At 44.2% G+C, this 14,684-nt stretch overlaps 1 protein-coding gene across 2 annotated transcripts in view; it reads left to right on the top strand.

Moving 5' to 3' along the window:
* The window catches only part of SMC1A (structural maintenance of chromosomes 1A), a 48,912-nt gene that overhangs the window by 11,772 nt on the left and 22,456 nt on the right, over positions 1–14,684 (top strand). For both annotated transcript variants that reach the window (XM_047765567.1, XM_047765566.1), the window contains exons 10-19: positions 673–858; positions 940–1,119; positions 1,218–1,364; positions 1,462–1,599; positions 2,503–2,619; positions 2,726–2,832; positions 6,233–6,374; positions 10,077–10,222; positions 10,314–10,467; positions 11,516–11,626. In XM_047765567.1, coding sequence (XP_047621523.1) covers positions 673–858; positions 940–1,119; positions 1,218–1,364; positions 1,462–1,599; positions 2,503–2,619; positions 2,726–2,832; positions 6,233–6,374; positions 10,077–10,222; positions 10,314–10,467; positions 11,516–11,626 — 1,428 coding nt within the window. The remainder of the gene's footprint in view (positions 1–672; positions 859–939; positions 1,120–1,217; positions 1,365–1,461; positions 1,600–2,502; positions 2,620–2,725; positions 2,833–6,232; positions 6,375–10,076; positions 10,223–10,313; positions 10,468–11,515; positions 11,627–14,684) is intronic.

Genomic DNA, 14,684 nt, shown 5'->3' with positions numbered 1-14,684 from the left:
GAATGAATTAAAGTCAGTCACTGCCCTTGAAGATCTTACCCTTTATCTGATAGTCCTTAGAGATCCATGGTTGGTTTCAGGGGGCATAGAAGAAGTGAACTAGACAAAGAGGTTTACTTTGCAGGGTGTTTGTGAGAATTTGAGATAATGCATGTAGGGTTTTGGCATAGTGCCTGGGATGGCAGTGGTCTGTGAAATGATAAAAGGGAGGTTTAGCAGTTCCTGTTGTGGCTCAGTGGTTAGTGAATCCAACTAGGAACCATGAGGTTGCGGGTTTAATCCCTGGCCTCTTTCAGTGGGTTAAGGATTTGGTGTTGCCGGAGGAGCTGTGGTGTAGGTTGCAGACGCACCTCTGATCCCGTGTTGCTGTGGCTGTGGTGTAGGCCATTGGCTACAGCTCCAATTAGACCCCTAGCCTGGGAACCTCCATATGCCGCGGGTGCGGCCCTAGAAAAGACCAAAAAAAAAAAGGTTTAGAAAGATGATTTTGGATTCAGACCATGACTGCCTACAGTTGTTGCTTTGGGGCCAGAGTAGGCTTTTCTTCTGTAGTGTGGGGTCTGTGTTCCTGACAGAGATTGAAGCCTGTTCCCCCTCTTTTCCAAGTGGGGAATTGAGGTTTCGGAGCCAGCTCCCAAAAGCCTCATGCTTCAATTTTCTGACTTTCCTCAGTATGGCCGCCTCATTGACCTCTGCCAGCCCACACAAAAGAAGTATCAGATTGCTGTAACCAAGGTTTTAGGCAAGAACATGGATGCCATTATCGTGGACTCAGAGAAGACGGGCCGGGACTGTATTCAGTATATTAAGGAACAGCGTGGGGAGCCTGAGACCTTCTTGCCTCTTGATTACCTGGAGGTGAGGCTGGTGGGGCAGTGTGAGAGGGCTGATTCTCCTAGCCCTTCATGTTCTGCCACTTAACTGAGCTGCTTTTCCCAGGTGAAACCTACAGATGAGAAACTCCGGGAGCTGAAGGGGGCCAAGCTGGTGATTGATGTGATTCGCTATGAGCCACCTCACATCAAAAAGGCCCTGCAGTATGCTTGTGGCAATGCCCTTGTCTGTGACAACGTGGAGGATGCCCGCCGCATTGCCTTTGGAGGCCACCAGCGCCACAAGGTATGTATTCCCTTGCCCAGATCGGAACGGGACAGGCTCCACTGTTGAAGATTCCTCTGTTCAGCTTCCCCCTCCTCTTCTCTCCCTACTGTATGTAGACAGTGGCACTAGATGGGACCCTGTTCCAGAAGTCAGGGGTGATCTCTGGTGGGGCCAGTGATCTGAAGGCCAAGGCCCGGCGCTGGGATGAGAAAGCAGTAGACAAGTTGAAAGAAAAGAAAGAGCGGTTGACAGAAGAGCTGAAGGTAAGCCACAGGCAGGGCTGTCCCTAGGAATGGGGGTCCTAAGCCCAGGCTGGCCGACCACCTTCTTACCACCAAGTCCTTCTCCTGTCCACTTTAGGAACAGATGAAGGCAAAGCGGAAAGAAGCAGAACTACGTCAGGTGCAGTCTCAGGCCCACGGACTACAGATGCGGCTTAAGTACTCACAGAGTGACCTAGAACAGACCAAGACACGACATCTAGCCCTGAATCTACAGGTGGGACTTGACCTTCAGCTCTGTCTGCCAAAGGCCATTCTCACATTCCTGGCCTAGGTTTTTCTGGGGTGGGGGGGGACGGACTTGTCCCACTTCCCTATCTCTTTCCAGTCTGCTCTGGGGAACCAAGCATAGCATAGAGTCAGACAGCCAGGGGTTCAGATCTTGGCTCAGTATGACATTAGGCAAGTTACTAAACCTTTTAGTGTCAGTTTTCATCTTTGTCTGTAAAATGGGAGTTTGAGTAATACGTGCCTTGTAGGGTCATTGTAAAGATTGAATGAGTTAATGTATGTGGTGTTTAGACTGATTTCTTGTACCCAGTGACTGTTCAGTAAATGTTAGGTGCTATTAACATAATTCATTCAACAAATATTTGAGCTTCTTATGAAAGTTTTGGAAGTGAGCTATAGACATTTTAGTCCCTGTGAGTCAGGGTACTTTTCTAGATATATTAATGTGCTTGATTATGGGTGCTTCCGCAGACTATCCTGGAGGTGTTATGTAATATGTAGTATGTATGTATGTATGTGTGTGTGTGTGTATATATATATATATATATATATATATATATATATGTCATTTTATCTCTTTCTAAAATCAAAATGTCTGCATTCCAAAATATATCAGGCCCTAGAGGATGAGAGAGAGTGGACCTGTAAGTAATGATGTTTACTATGTGCCCAGCCTTTTGGATTGAAGCTGGCTGATTGGAGGCCAGGGAGGAAGCCATATGATGGTTCAATGAGAGGTGATGCAGCCTTGACTGGAGTAGTGCTAAGTCAGGTTTTCACAGTGTGTAGATAGCCAGTCCTTTCTGTCCATGGGGCCAGGACTCTCAGGGTGGCTCTTTTCTTCTAAGGGTCCTGCTCTCTTTTGTCCTCTCAACCCTGTTTCCTGCAGGAAAAGTCCAAGCTAGAGAGTGAGCTAGCCAACTTTGGGCCTCGCATCAATGACATCAAGAGGATCATCCAGAGCCGAGAAAGGGAAATGAAAGACTTAAAGGAGAAGATGAACCAGGTTTGTAGAGGGTGAGCCACGCCCACATGTGCATTGGGACAGGATTGGGGCTGGAGACAGCACTCTGACCCAAAGGGCCTTTGCTTTCCCTTGCTTCTCCCCTCAGGTAGAAGATGAGGTTTTTGAAGAGTTTTGTCGGGAGATTGGTGTGCGCAATATCCGCGAGTTTGAGGAAGAGAAGGTGAAACGGCAGAATGAAATTGCCAAGAAGCGGTAGGTGGCAGTGTGGGTAGAAGAGACTGGGGTGCCCTAGCCTGACATCTGGGAAGTCAGATGTCAGCATAAGGCAGGGAGCAGCGTTTAGAATGATGGGCATTTATTATAGGTCAGCCTTAAAGAACAAGGACATCCAGGAAGCTTATGACAGCAGTATACAGGTTAAGAGTGCCAGCTTTTTTGTTTGTTTTTAAGGCCGCAACTGAGGCGTGTGGAAGTTCCCAGCCTAGGGGTCAAATCGGAGGTGTAGCTGCCGGCCTACATCACAGCACAGCAACGCCAGATCCAAGCCAAGTCTGAGACCTACACCGCAGCTCACGGCAAGGCCAGACCCTTAACCCACTGAGTGAGGCCAGAGATCGAACCTGTGTCCTCATGGATACTAGTCGCATCCGTTACCGCTGAGCCACGATGGGGACTCCCTAAGAATGCCAACTTTAAATGTGGTTTATCTGGGTTAAAATCCCAGCTCCATGGTTTATCATTTTGGGCAGTGACTTGATCTCTCTAAGCCCCAGTTTCCTTATGTGTCAATTGGGATAACAATACCTGTCTCAGAGATTTGTTGGATGGATCAGATGTTGGGTTGGTTAATCCTTATAAAGTACTCAGCATGATACTTAGCATCTACTAAGAGCAATAGATACTAGCTTTTATTTTACTTTTTTTTTTTTTGCCGCCCCGAGGCATATGGAGTTCGCAGGCCAGGGAACAAATCTGAGTTGTAGTTGAGACCTAAGCCACAGTTGCAGCAACACCAGATCCTTAACCCACTGATGGGGGGGATCAAACCTGTGTCCCAGCACTCCCAAGACGCTGCCAATCCCGTTGCGTCACAGTGGGAACTCTGATACTCACTTTTATTATTGTCATTATTCTCATGGGTGATTGGGGAGAGGAGGACCAACATTCTAGATTAGAAGAATAGTAAGAACAAAGCAAGTTTCTCCTCTCTTCCCTGCTTTTTATTCATTTGTTCAACAAACCTTGCTTGAGTACCTACTTATGCCAGGTTGTCCTGTGCAAGGTATTGGAGAGGATGGGGAGTTAGGGGTAATTTAGATGAACACAACAGTTTCTCCGAAGGAGGTCACCCCCTGGACCCTTAGTTTCAGTTGGTAGTTTGTCTAGTCCATCACCCATACAGTAACTGTTCATTGTTCTCCTACCCCTAAGCCTGGCCCAAGGGATATAGAATTGAATTAGGGACTGTCCCTCTCCTCAGGAAGCTATGGAATAGTGGGGGAGACAAGTAGATCAGCGATTTCAGAATGAAGCTGTATTTGAGGTAGATAGAAAATACAGAGGAGATATTCAAGGAACTGCAAATCAATAATAGGTAAAATAAAAACCTAGAGACCCAGTAGAAAAATGGACAGAAGATGTAGTTAGCATTTCAAGCAGAAAGAAGCTCAAATGGTTAATAACTGTGAAGTGATGTTTAGTCTGAATCCTAATCAGAGAAATGCAAATATAAAACAGTCTAACAGTATTTGGTGAAAGTAAGTTTACATGAGCCCTGTGACTTAGGAAAGCCACTCCTGGGTATATATACCAGACAGAGTCTTGGCCACAGGGTCACAAAGAGACATGTTCAGAGTTGTTCTTTTTGGCATAATTTGTGATAGTATGTGGTTGGTGGCAATGTATATATTCATCATTGCTGGGAAGTATAAGTTAAATATGATAAACATGTGGACTATGGAATACTGTGTAGCACTTCAGACAAGAAATAAATTTACAGGCAGTAATGTGGATAAGTTTATAATACCATCCTTTTGTGTAAATTTAAAAACAAAACATTTTACAAGGTTATTCATTTTTAAGGTTTTTATCTGTATGTCTGTATGTCTGTTACTGGTGTGTATACATTAGGAGTAGAAACTGAATTGAACCAAAGGAGACAAGGGAAAGGTCTTGTACAGACAGCGATCATAAGTGTGTTATGAACTGTAGTGTACGATTAACTCAACTGCACCAAAAAGGGAGGAGCCCAACAAAGTGTAATAGAAGCTAAGAACCTGCTCACAGTCATCAGGAAAGATTTTACAGAACAAAGGGTGATGAACCAGAGACTTGTCGAGTGAGTAGGATTTAGCCAGCCAGGCCATAGACAAGAGAGTTCCAAGCAGTGAGAATAGCATGCTTAGAGGTGTGAGGTGTGAGAGAGTATGCCTTGTTCTGCAAACTAAGTATTGAAGCTCTGGAGCATAAAAATGGGGTCAGGAGGAAGGCGGGGGTGGTAGAGAGGTCAGCAGGGGCCAGAGCACAGAAGGCTTTATGAATCATGCTTAGGAGATTGAACTTAAAATTGCATAGCTCAAAATTATAGAGTTAATTACATTCCATTTGGATTATAGTGACTAATAGGTTTAAGCTGCTAGCATGACATCTGGCAGCATCTGTCACACCATATCGGGGGATGGAGGGGCAGTTGGAAGTTAGCCCTGTCTGTTCTGCTTATATCTGTGAGTGCTGGTTACATACTCCTCTAAGTTTCCAAAGGGATGGGGAGGAGGAAGCTAGCAGGAATCTATTATTTTCTCCTTTTTTTTTTTTTTTTTTTTAACTACTCAAGCTTTGCCCCTTAGAGGTTCTGGAATCTTGGGGCAGAGGTGTATGTGGAGATTTGTGGGTAGTTGGAAAGAGTCAAAGTCCATGAGCAAATATGAACTGAATACAGCTAGTATACCTGGAGATGATGACGATGAAAACTAAAATTTGTTGAGTACTTACTGTGCACCAGATGTGGTTCTAAGGACTTTATATGTATTAACTCCCAATAACTCTGAGGTAAGTACTGTTATTATTTCCATTTTACAGATGAGGAAACAGTTATGGAGAATATAACTAACTTGTCTGAGATTCACTACTAGTAAACGGCAGAGTTGGGATACCAATCCTCTTACTGCACTAGGATGCCATAGGAGAAGAAACCTGGGTTTTGGTGTTTAGACCTGGGATCCAATCTCACCTTTACTAGCTGTGTGGCCTTGGGCAAGGTCTTTTACCGCTTGGCCCAAGTTTCCTGTTTGTAAAATTAGGATAATAATGCCTATTTGTGGAGGTGTTCATTAGAGGATTAGTGGTAATATATGTAAATTACACAGAAGCCTAGTAAATAGGAATTATCCTAGCTGGTGGGTTCAGGTAGACCATTTTGTGCTTCCTTCTAGGAACTTGAAGGGGGAACTCCAGTGCTTAAAAAGGGATTAATGCAGTTTGGCCTAATCTCCTCTCCCTTGTGCCATATCCACAAAGCTAGGCCAAGGAATTTAGTTCTCTAACTTTAGGAGATAGTTTTATGTGGATCTGTGTGGATGAGCTGAGAGGTGAATGAAATTCAATATTAACTGAGACCCTGCACCTTAGGCCTGATTCTCCTTTCTCCCCACAGTTTGGAATTTGAGAATCAGAAGACTCGCTTGGGCATCCAGTTGGATTTTGAGAAGAACCAACTGAAGGAGGATCAGGATAAAGTACATATGTGGGAGCAGACAGTGAAAAAAGATGAAAATGAGATAGAAAAGCTCAAGAAGGTAAGGAAGGAGAGCATAAAAAAACTAAAAAATATGAGGAATCGGAGTTCCTGTTGTGGCTCAGCAGGTTAAGAATCCACCTAGTATTCATGAGGATGTGGGTTTGATCCCTGTCATCACTCAGTGGGTTAAGGATCTGGCATTGCTGCAAGCTGCATTGTAGGTCATTCTGTGGCTCGAATCTGGCATTGTCATGGCTATGGTGTAGGCCAGCAGCTGCAGCTCCAATTTGACCCCTAGCCTGGGAACTTCCCATGTATCATAGGTGCAGGCCTAAAAAGAAAAAAAATAAAATAAAAATAAAAAACTAGGAGGAAAAATTGGAAGAGATAATGCCTATAATTTATAAAACTCTCATCCAAATAAGAAAAACCCCAAGTCCTAAATAGGGAGCATATAAGTGGCACAAATAATTCAACAAGAGATTCAGATATCCTGTAAACGCATAAATATAATTGAGCTTTATTAGTTCTCTGGTTAAGTATCTGGCGTTGTCACTGCTGTGGCTTGGGTTTGATCCCTGGCCCCAGAACTTCCACTTACCATGAGCATGGCCAAAAAATAACAAATTTTTTTTTTTTTTTTTTTTAAAGAACACTGGCCATGGAGTTCCCATCGTGGCACAGTGGAAACGAATCCCACTAGGAACCATGAGGTTGCGGTTCGATCCCTGGCCTCACTCTGGATTAAGGATCTGGCATTGCCAAGTGCTGTGGTGTATGTTGCAGACAAGGCTTGGATCTGATTTTGCTGTGTCTGGCATAGGCTGGCAGCTACAGCTCTGATTGGACCCCTAGCCTGGGAACCTCCATATGCTGCGGGTGCGGCTCTAAAAAGCAAAAAAAAAAAAAAAAAAAAATACTGGCCATGATGTGTGAGACCAGCCTTCTTAGGCCATATGTTACCGTCCATTGAGAGTCTTCAGAATACATTTATCCTAAGTCGGTAATACCTGAGGAAATCCAAAATGCTGGCACAGCTTTGTGCACACAGGTTGATGTTTATGATAAACACTTATAGTTGGAAATTGTCCAGTGTCCCCTGGGAGTTAAGCAAATTATGCTACATCATATAAGTATTTGTATAGTTAAATGGTTTCAAATTTTAGTAATATCAGACCTCTTTTAAAAAATCTAAGATGTACAGTGTTGGGTTAAAACATCTTTAATGTTAAATATGTAGAAACATATAACACTTAACCAAAAAGCCAGGACAAACTTCCAAATTGAATTTTATAATTAACCACATTAACTCAGTGCAACAGATGATGGTGTTTTACTGAAACTGAGTCCCTTGTCATAGTGCGCCTGTGCTGCTGACTGCCGTGGCTCAGTTTCTTTAGTCAAGCATGCCTGTGCCACCAGTTATTGTGTGACAACTCACTTTCCCACAGTCCTCACAGCATCCTGTCCTGAGGTGATTTGGTCCTCACTTGGTTTAAACATATCATTTGACTTTTATGACTGCCTATGTTTGTTGGTTTGTGTGGGTTTTTGTTTTTGTTTTTCCATCAAACCTTAATGAAGTAGTCCTCTTTGCTGTCACTGCAATCTTAAATGCAAATGCAGTTGGGCAGTAAAATCCTGGGGCAGGAGTAGGTGGACATCTCAATGATCTAGAATCACATATTCGACTTTTTGTTTTGAATTTAAAAAAAAAATTTTTTTTAATGGCCATACCTGTGGCGTATGGAAGTTCCTGGGCCAGGGATCGAACCCACGCCTCTGCAGCAAGCCAAGCTGCTGCAGTCGGATTCTTAACCCACTGTGCCACAGTGGGAATTGCTGAAATCTTTTAAAACTTAGCAGAAAGATGCAGAAATAGTACTCAGAACTTCCATCTACTTCTCACCAAGATTCATCAGTCACTAACATGTTGCCGTATTTGCTTTTGTACTTTATGTATATGTATTATTTCTTTTTTTTTTTTAAGGGTCTTGCCCGCAGCATATGGAGGTTCCCAGGCTAGAGGTCAAATCGGTGCTACAACTGCCGGCCTACACCACAGCCACAGCAACATCAGATCCAAGCTGCATCTGCAACCTACACCACAGCTCACGGCAACGCTGGATCCTTAACCCACTGAGTGAGGCCACAGATTGAACCCGCAACCTCATGGTTCCTAGTTGGATTCATTTCTGCTGCGCCATGACAGGAACTCCTACATATATTTCTTATGAGCCATTTGAAAGTTGCAGATATGTCCTCAAAATGAAAACAAAGCATTCTTAAAAAAAAAAAATCAGAACATAATAAGATTACAGTCCCGTTGACTACTCTTAATCCCAGTCCCTTTACCCTTTTGGGGCTAATCCCATGTAGGATATAGTCTTTTTTTTTTTTTTTGGCCATCCTGCCAGGAGTTACCAGGCCAGGGATCATATTTGAGCCTCATTTGCAACCTATGCTGCAATTGTGGCAACACTGGATCCTTTCACCCACTGTGCCAGGCTGGGGATCAAACATGTGTCCTAGTGCTGCAAAGATGCCACTGATCCCTCTGTGCCACAGCAGGAAGTCCTACTTAAATACTTTTACATTCATATGTATATGTACATTGTATGTATAGTCATAAAAAAATACATAGTATTTGTGGGTTTTTTTTGTATTTTTGTTTTTGCTTTTTAGGGCCACACCCTTGGCAGCACATGGAAGTTCCCAGACTAGGGGTCAAATCAGAGCTGCAGCTGCCGACCTACACCACAGCCACAGCAACTCAGGATCCAAGCCACGTTGCAACCTATACCACAGCTCATGGCAACGCTGGATCCTTAGCCCACTGAGCCGGGCCAGAGATCAAACCCTCATCCTCATAGATATGAGTCAGATTCATTTTTGCTGTGCCACAATGGGGACTCCTATGTGTGTTTTTTAAAAACACTGATGTTGTTATTGCTCATGACGATAGTCTTTTTTTTTTTTTTTTTAAACAAACTAAGACTGTAACATTCATTTCTGGATTATGAGTATTACACAGCATATGTCCATTTTTAGATAATATATAAAACAAAGAACAAACTGTAGAAAGAAACATTGGTCTAAAATTGCCTTATGGGACATCTTTAATTCTCTAAGTTAATGGTAATTCTCTCCACACACTGAGGCAGGCAGCAGGATCATGACAGTAGTCCTGATGTGAAAAAGGTGCTGAAGTAATATTGTCAGAATATAGACTTTTAATTATAACTTAGTCTCAATTATGTAGACTGTCGTTAAGTAATGCTGGAAGGAAATAGGCTAAATGTTAATTGGTAATTGATTATCTCAGGCTGATGGAATTACAAGTAATTTTTTTTTTTTTTGGCTAGCTGCCACACATGGCAGCTTAAAGTGGGATCTCAGTTCCCAGACCAGGGATTGAACCCAGGCCACAGGAGTGAAAACAGCAAGTCCTAACCACTAGACCAGCAAGGAACTCCCCACAAGTGGTTTTTTTTTTTCCTCCCACTTTATACTTTTTATATGCTTTGAACTGTTCTACAGCAAGCAACTTTGTTTTTTGGAGTGGAGGAGGAGGTCAACCAAATAATTTAGAAAAAGGTAAAAGAAGCCAGAAGGGTGATAGGGTTTTGTGCAAGCAGAGCTCACTGAAGACAGGCTGCAGTTAGCCACCTGGGGGAAAGGGTGAGAGCAAGGAGAGATGATCCCAAGGTGAGATGGGGAAAGCCTTCATTTCTTGTCCTGTTTCCTCTGCTGGGACCAGGAGGAGCAAAGACACATGAAGATTATAGATGAGACCATGGCCCAGCTGCAAGACCTGAAGAATCAGCACCTGGCCAAGAAGTCAGAGGTGAATGACAAGAACCACGAGATGGAGGAGATTCGTAAAAAACTAGGGGGCGCCAACAAGTGAGTGTGTTCAGGCCTGGGCTTGGGGGAAGTACACAGTACAGGCAGCCTGCTAGATTTGAGTCTCTCCTGTCTCCCTGGATCTTCTTAGGGAAATGACCCATTTACAGAAGGAAGTGACAGCCATTGAGACCAAGCTTGAACAGAAGCGCAGTGACCGCCACAACCTGCTACAGGCCTGCAAGATGCAGGACATCAAGTTGCCACTGTCTAAAGGCACCATGGACGATATTAGTCAGGAGGAAGTGAGTGTCATGGCTGGTGGTGGGGGTAGGCTGCGAACAACATAACAAGGGATGGGGGATGAAGGTAGCCAGGGAGGGCAGGTAAGAGAAGGATGGTGGGTGGGGTGGTGAGGGACAAAAGGAGAGGCACAGGGGAGATGAGGCAGGGTGAGGCTGTGAGGGCCGGATAGGGTGAAAGGTAGTGTAGCCTTGGTGTGAGAGGGAAGTTGAATTGGGGTAGGGCTGTATGTCAGTGGGTGGTGAGGGAGGTAAGCCCAGAGACGAGGAAATCATTCATTAGCCTTAGGGACTTGAGCTAAGTTAATTCCAGCAGGTGATGGATATTGGTAGAAGTGGGAATTGAGGGACATTAGCCAAGAGGAAAGGAAGATGGAAGCTGAGGGCCCTGAGGGCTGGTGGTTTAGCTGCAGTGAGTGAAGTTGGCCAGGAGAGGGTTGGGTAAGGGACATCAGCAATGCAGAGGTGACCAAGCTTAGTTATGGGAAAGGTAGCAACACCAGCCAATAGAAGAGCCAAGGCATTTTATCCACTGGAAGTGAAGCTTGGTAGCAAGGAGGTGGGAATGTTAACTGAGAGGAGGTTTGCGGACATCTTGTCCTTAACTTGAACATGTATCTCAGTCCCACATCTTTCTCCCTCCTTTCTTTCCAAATAGCATTTCTGTTTAATTCAGTAAAATCTTTCAAACACTGGCAGCGTGCCAGGCATCATGGTAGCATGTGCTATAAGTGCTCCTAATGCTAAGCACAGCCCTGCCAGGCAGGCATTAGCCCACAGTACAGATGAGGGTTCGTGTGTCTAAATGACGCTTCTGGTGTCGAGACCCGATGGTGTGGCTTGCCCATGGTCACACCGTTAGTCAGCGGTAGAGCCCAGTTTTGAACTTGGGTCTTTGTGCCTTCAAAGCTGCTCTTCCTTCTGCCACAAGTGCTTTCTAATAAGGTGCTTCTCAAAGACATAGAAGGATGCGGAAGAGCCCCCAGCCCCCTCTATTGGAGCACTCTCATGGCCAGTCGGCTCCATTCGACTCTCCCTCTCGTCATTGCAGGGTAGCTCCCAGGGGGAGGATTCAGTGAGTGGCTCCCAACGAACTTCCAATATCTACGCGCGAGAGGCCCTCATCGAGATTGACTATGGTGACCTGTGTGAGGATCTGAAGGTAAGATCTTCCCAGCTGTCCATCAAGGGTCAGCCCATCTAGGGGTCCTGTGGAGTTAGACCATGGCTGGAAAGAGGGGTGAGCTGGCAAGGGAGGGTGGGTGGAATTGTGATCCAGGGTCTCCCCCCATGTGCACACACAGGCACAGGCACGTCTTTCACCCCCACTCCCAGTTGTCCCCGTCCCTGCCTGCTGCCGGCCTTCCCCTTCCACTTGTATACACTCTCAGCCCAGATACACGGAGAAAGGGCTCCTGTACAGTGAACAGATAGACCTCGAGTGTTCCTTAGGGCTCTGTCCCGGGTGGCACGCTTTCCTTCTCACGTGGCATTCTCTCATCCTGAGTGTCTCCTCCACTCCCCTGTCTTCAGCTGCCATCTCTACGCTAGTCTGGCACACATCTCAGACCCCAGCCTTCCTCCCCAAATCTGCCTCCTCTCCTCAGTGCCAGCCACAGGTTCAAACCAGAAATCTGAGCCTGGTCCTTGACTCCCTCTCCCACTGTGCATATTCACTGAATTACCAAGCCCCGTTGACTCTCCCTCCTAAATATCTATTGAATCCGACTTTATTCTGTTTCCACTGTGTTTCTAGTGCAGGCTGCTTTCACCTCTCACATGGACTATTGCAGGAGCCTCCTAAATAGTTTCGGATGCTTTCCAACCCATCATTATAGTCATGGGAACTTGATTTTTTCAAACTTTTTATTATGGAAATTTTCAAACCTATAGAGAAGTAGAGAGAATGACATAATGAACCCTAGGTACCCATCACTCCCCTTCAACAATTGACATATGACATATGATGATTGACAGACATATGGTCAATCCTGAAAATACCCTTCCCCCTCCTGGTTGGCATATTTTAAATCAAATTCCAGATATTCCATTCATAATTACCTCAACATATATCTCTAGGAGGACTCTTTTTAAAAATTGTAACTATAGGAGTTCCCATTGTGGCTCAGCGGAAATGAATCTGGCTAGTATCCATGAGGACTCAGGTTCGATCCCTGGCCTCACTCAGTGGGTTAAGGATCCGGCATTGCCATGAGCTGTGATGTAGGTTGCAGACATGGCTCAGATCTGGCGTGGCTGTGGCTGTGGCTGTGGTGTCAGCCGCCAGCTCCAGCTCTGTTTGGACCCCTAGCCTGGGAACCTCCAAATGTCTCGGGCGTGGCCCTAAAAAGACAAAAAAAATTGTAACTATAATATTATACAAAAAATTAGCAGTAACTCTGTAATACCTAATATTCAATAAATATTTAGATTTCCATGAATGTCCCATAAATATCTTTTTTAAAAATATTATTTGTGTGTTTAAATCAAGATTCAGGTGAGGTCCATGTGTTAAAATTGGTCTCTTGTGGTCTAACATTTTCTTATCCCTTTTTATTTTTTTCTTCCTATTTGTGGAAGAAACTGGGTCATTGGTCCTGTACAATTTTCTCTATTCTGAATTTGACTGATTATATCTTATGATGTTATTTAACATGTTCTTCTGTCCCTGTGTTTCCCATAAACTGGCAGTTAAATCTAGGGTTTGATTGGATTGGGATTCATTTTTTATTTTTGGCAAGACTTTATCATAGGTGGTGCTGTGTACCTGTGAACTTCCTTTTGCATCCCATCAATAGACACTGAGTATCAATTCTCTCTATCTTTGTAATGATAGGATTGATGAATGCTCAACATTACCTATGAAATACTCTTGCCAAAAGCTCAAACAAGAATCTGATTAAGCTTTTATATCCACCAATTATATGAAACAGTGGTGCCAGAGAAACATATTAAATAAAAGCACAGTGATGCAGTTAGCTAATTCCAGGCTGTGGGAAACTCTAAAGGACTAAAGATGTGGTCTCTTCCATAAGTAAACGGGAAGAAAGAAATAAACAGAAATGGAGAACTTCTGTAGACTATGAGTCAAATCAACCAATTAGAATGTGTGGCCCTCCCTTGAATCCATTGCAAAGGAAAGAGAGGAAGGGGAATTTATAGATTACATGAGATTTAAGAGGAGTTCCTGTTGTGGCTCAGTGGTTAACGAACCTGACTAGTATCCGTGAGAATGCGCGATCTCTGGCCCTGCTCAGTGGGTTAAGAATCTGGCGTTGCTGTGAGCTGTGGTGTAGGCTGGCAGCTACAGCTCTGATTCAACCCCTAGCCTGGGAACCTCCAATGCCGTGGGTGTGGCCCTAAAAAGACAAAAGACAAAAAAAGAAAAAAAAAAGATTTAAGAGACATATCAGCCAATTGCAACATAGGCACCTTATTTGGAACCTGCTTTGAAAACCTATAAAAAAAATTTTTTAATAACACCATCAGGATGATTTGCACACTGACCAGAATAGTTTATGATGTTCAGTAATTACTTTTAATATTTTTAAGGTGATAATGGTATTGTAGTTTCATTTATTTTTTGGCTGTAATGTGTACCAGCTTGAGGTGGGATCTCAGTTCCCAAACCAGGGTTTGAACCCTGGCTGGCAATGGTGAAATCATGGGATCCTAACCACTAGCCCATCAGGGAACTCCTCCCCCTCATTGTGGTTTTAATTTTTAAATATCCATATCTTTTGCAATAGTCACTCTCAATGGGTGGGGTGGATTTTGCCTCCCCAGGGGACATTTGGTAATGTCTTGTCGCACCCACTTGTCACAACTAGGGCAGATGTTACTAACAGTATCTAGTGGGTAGACAGCAAGGATATTGCTAAACATCCTACAGTGCACAAAGGACAGCCCCCACGACAAATCATCTGGCCCAAAAAGTCATTAGTGCTGAGATTCAGACACCCTGTCTTATTATTTATTTATTTATTTATTTTTGTCTTTTTAGGGCTGCACCTGCGGCATACGGAGGTTCCCAGGCTAGGGGATGAATTGGAGCTGTAGCTGCTAGCCTGTGACACAACCACAGCAATGCCAGATCTGAGTGGCATCGCGACCTAACACCACAGCTCACAGCCAGGGATTGAACCTGCGTCCTCATGGATGCTAGTCAAGATTTGTTTCTGCTGAGCCACGACGGGAATTCCAGAAACCCTGTTTTAGAG

This window comes from Phacochoerus africanus, chromosome X (genome assembly GCF_016906955.1).
Source record: "Phacochoerus africanus isolate WHEZ1 chromosome X, ROS_Pafr_v1, whole genome shotgun sequence".
NCBI lineage: Eukaryota > Metazoa > Chordata > Mammalia > Artiodactyla > Suidae > Phacochoerus > Phacochoerus africanus.
This window is presented reverse-complemented; position numbering and strand designations above follow the sequence as displayed.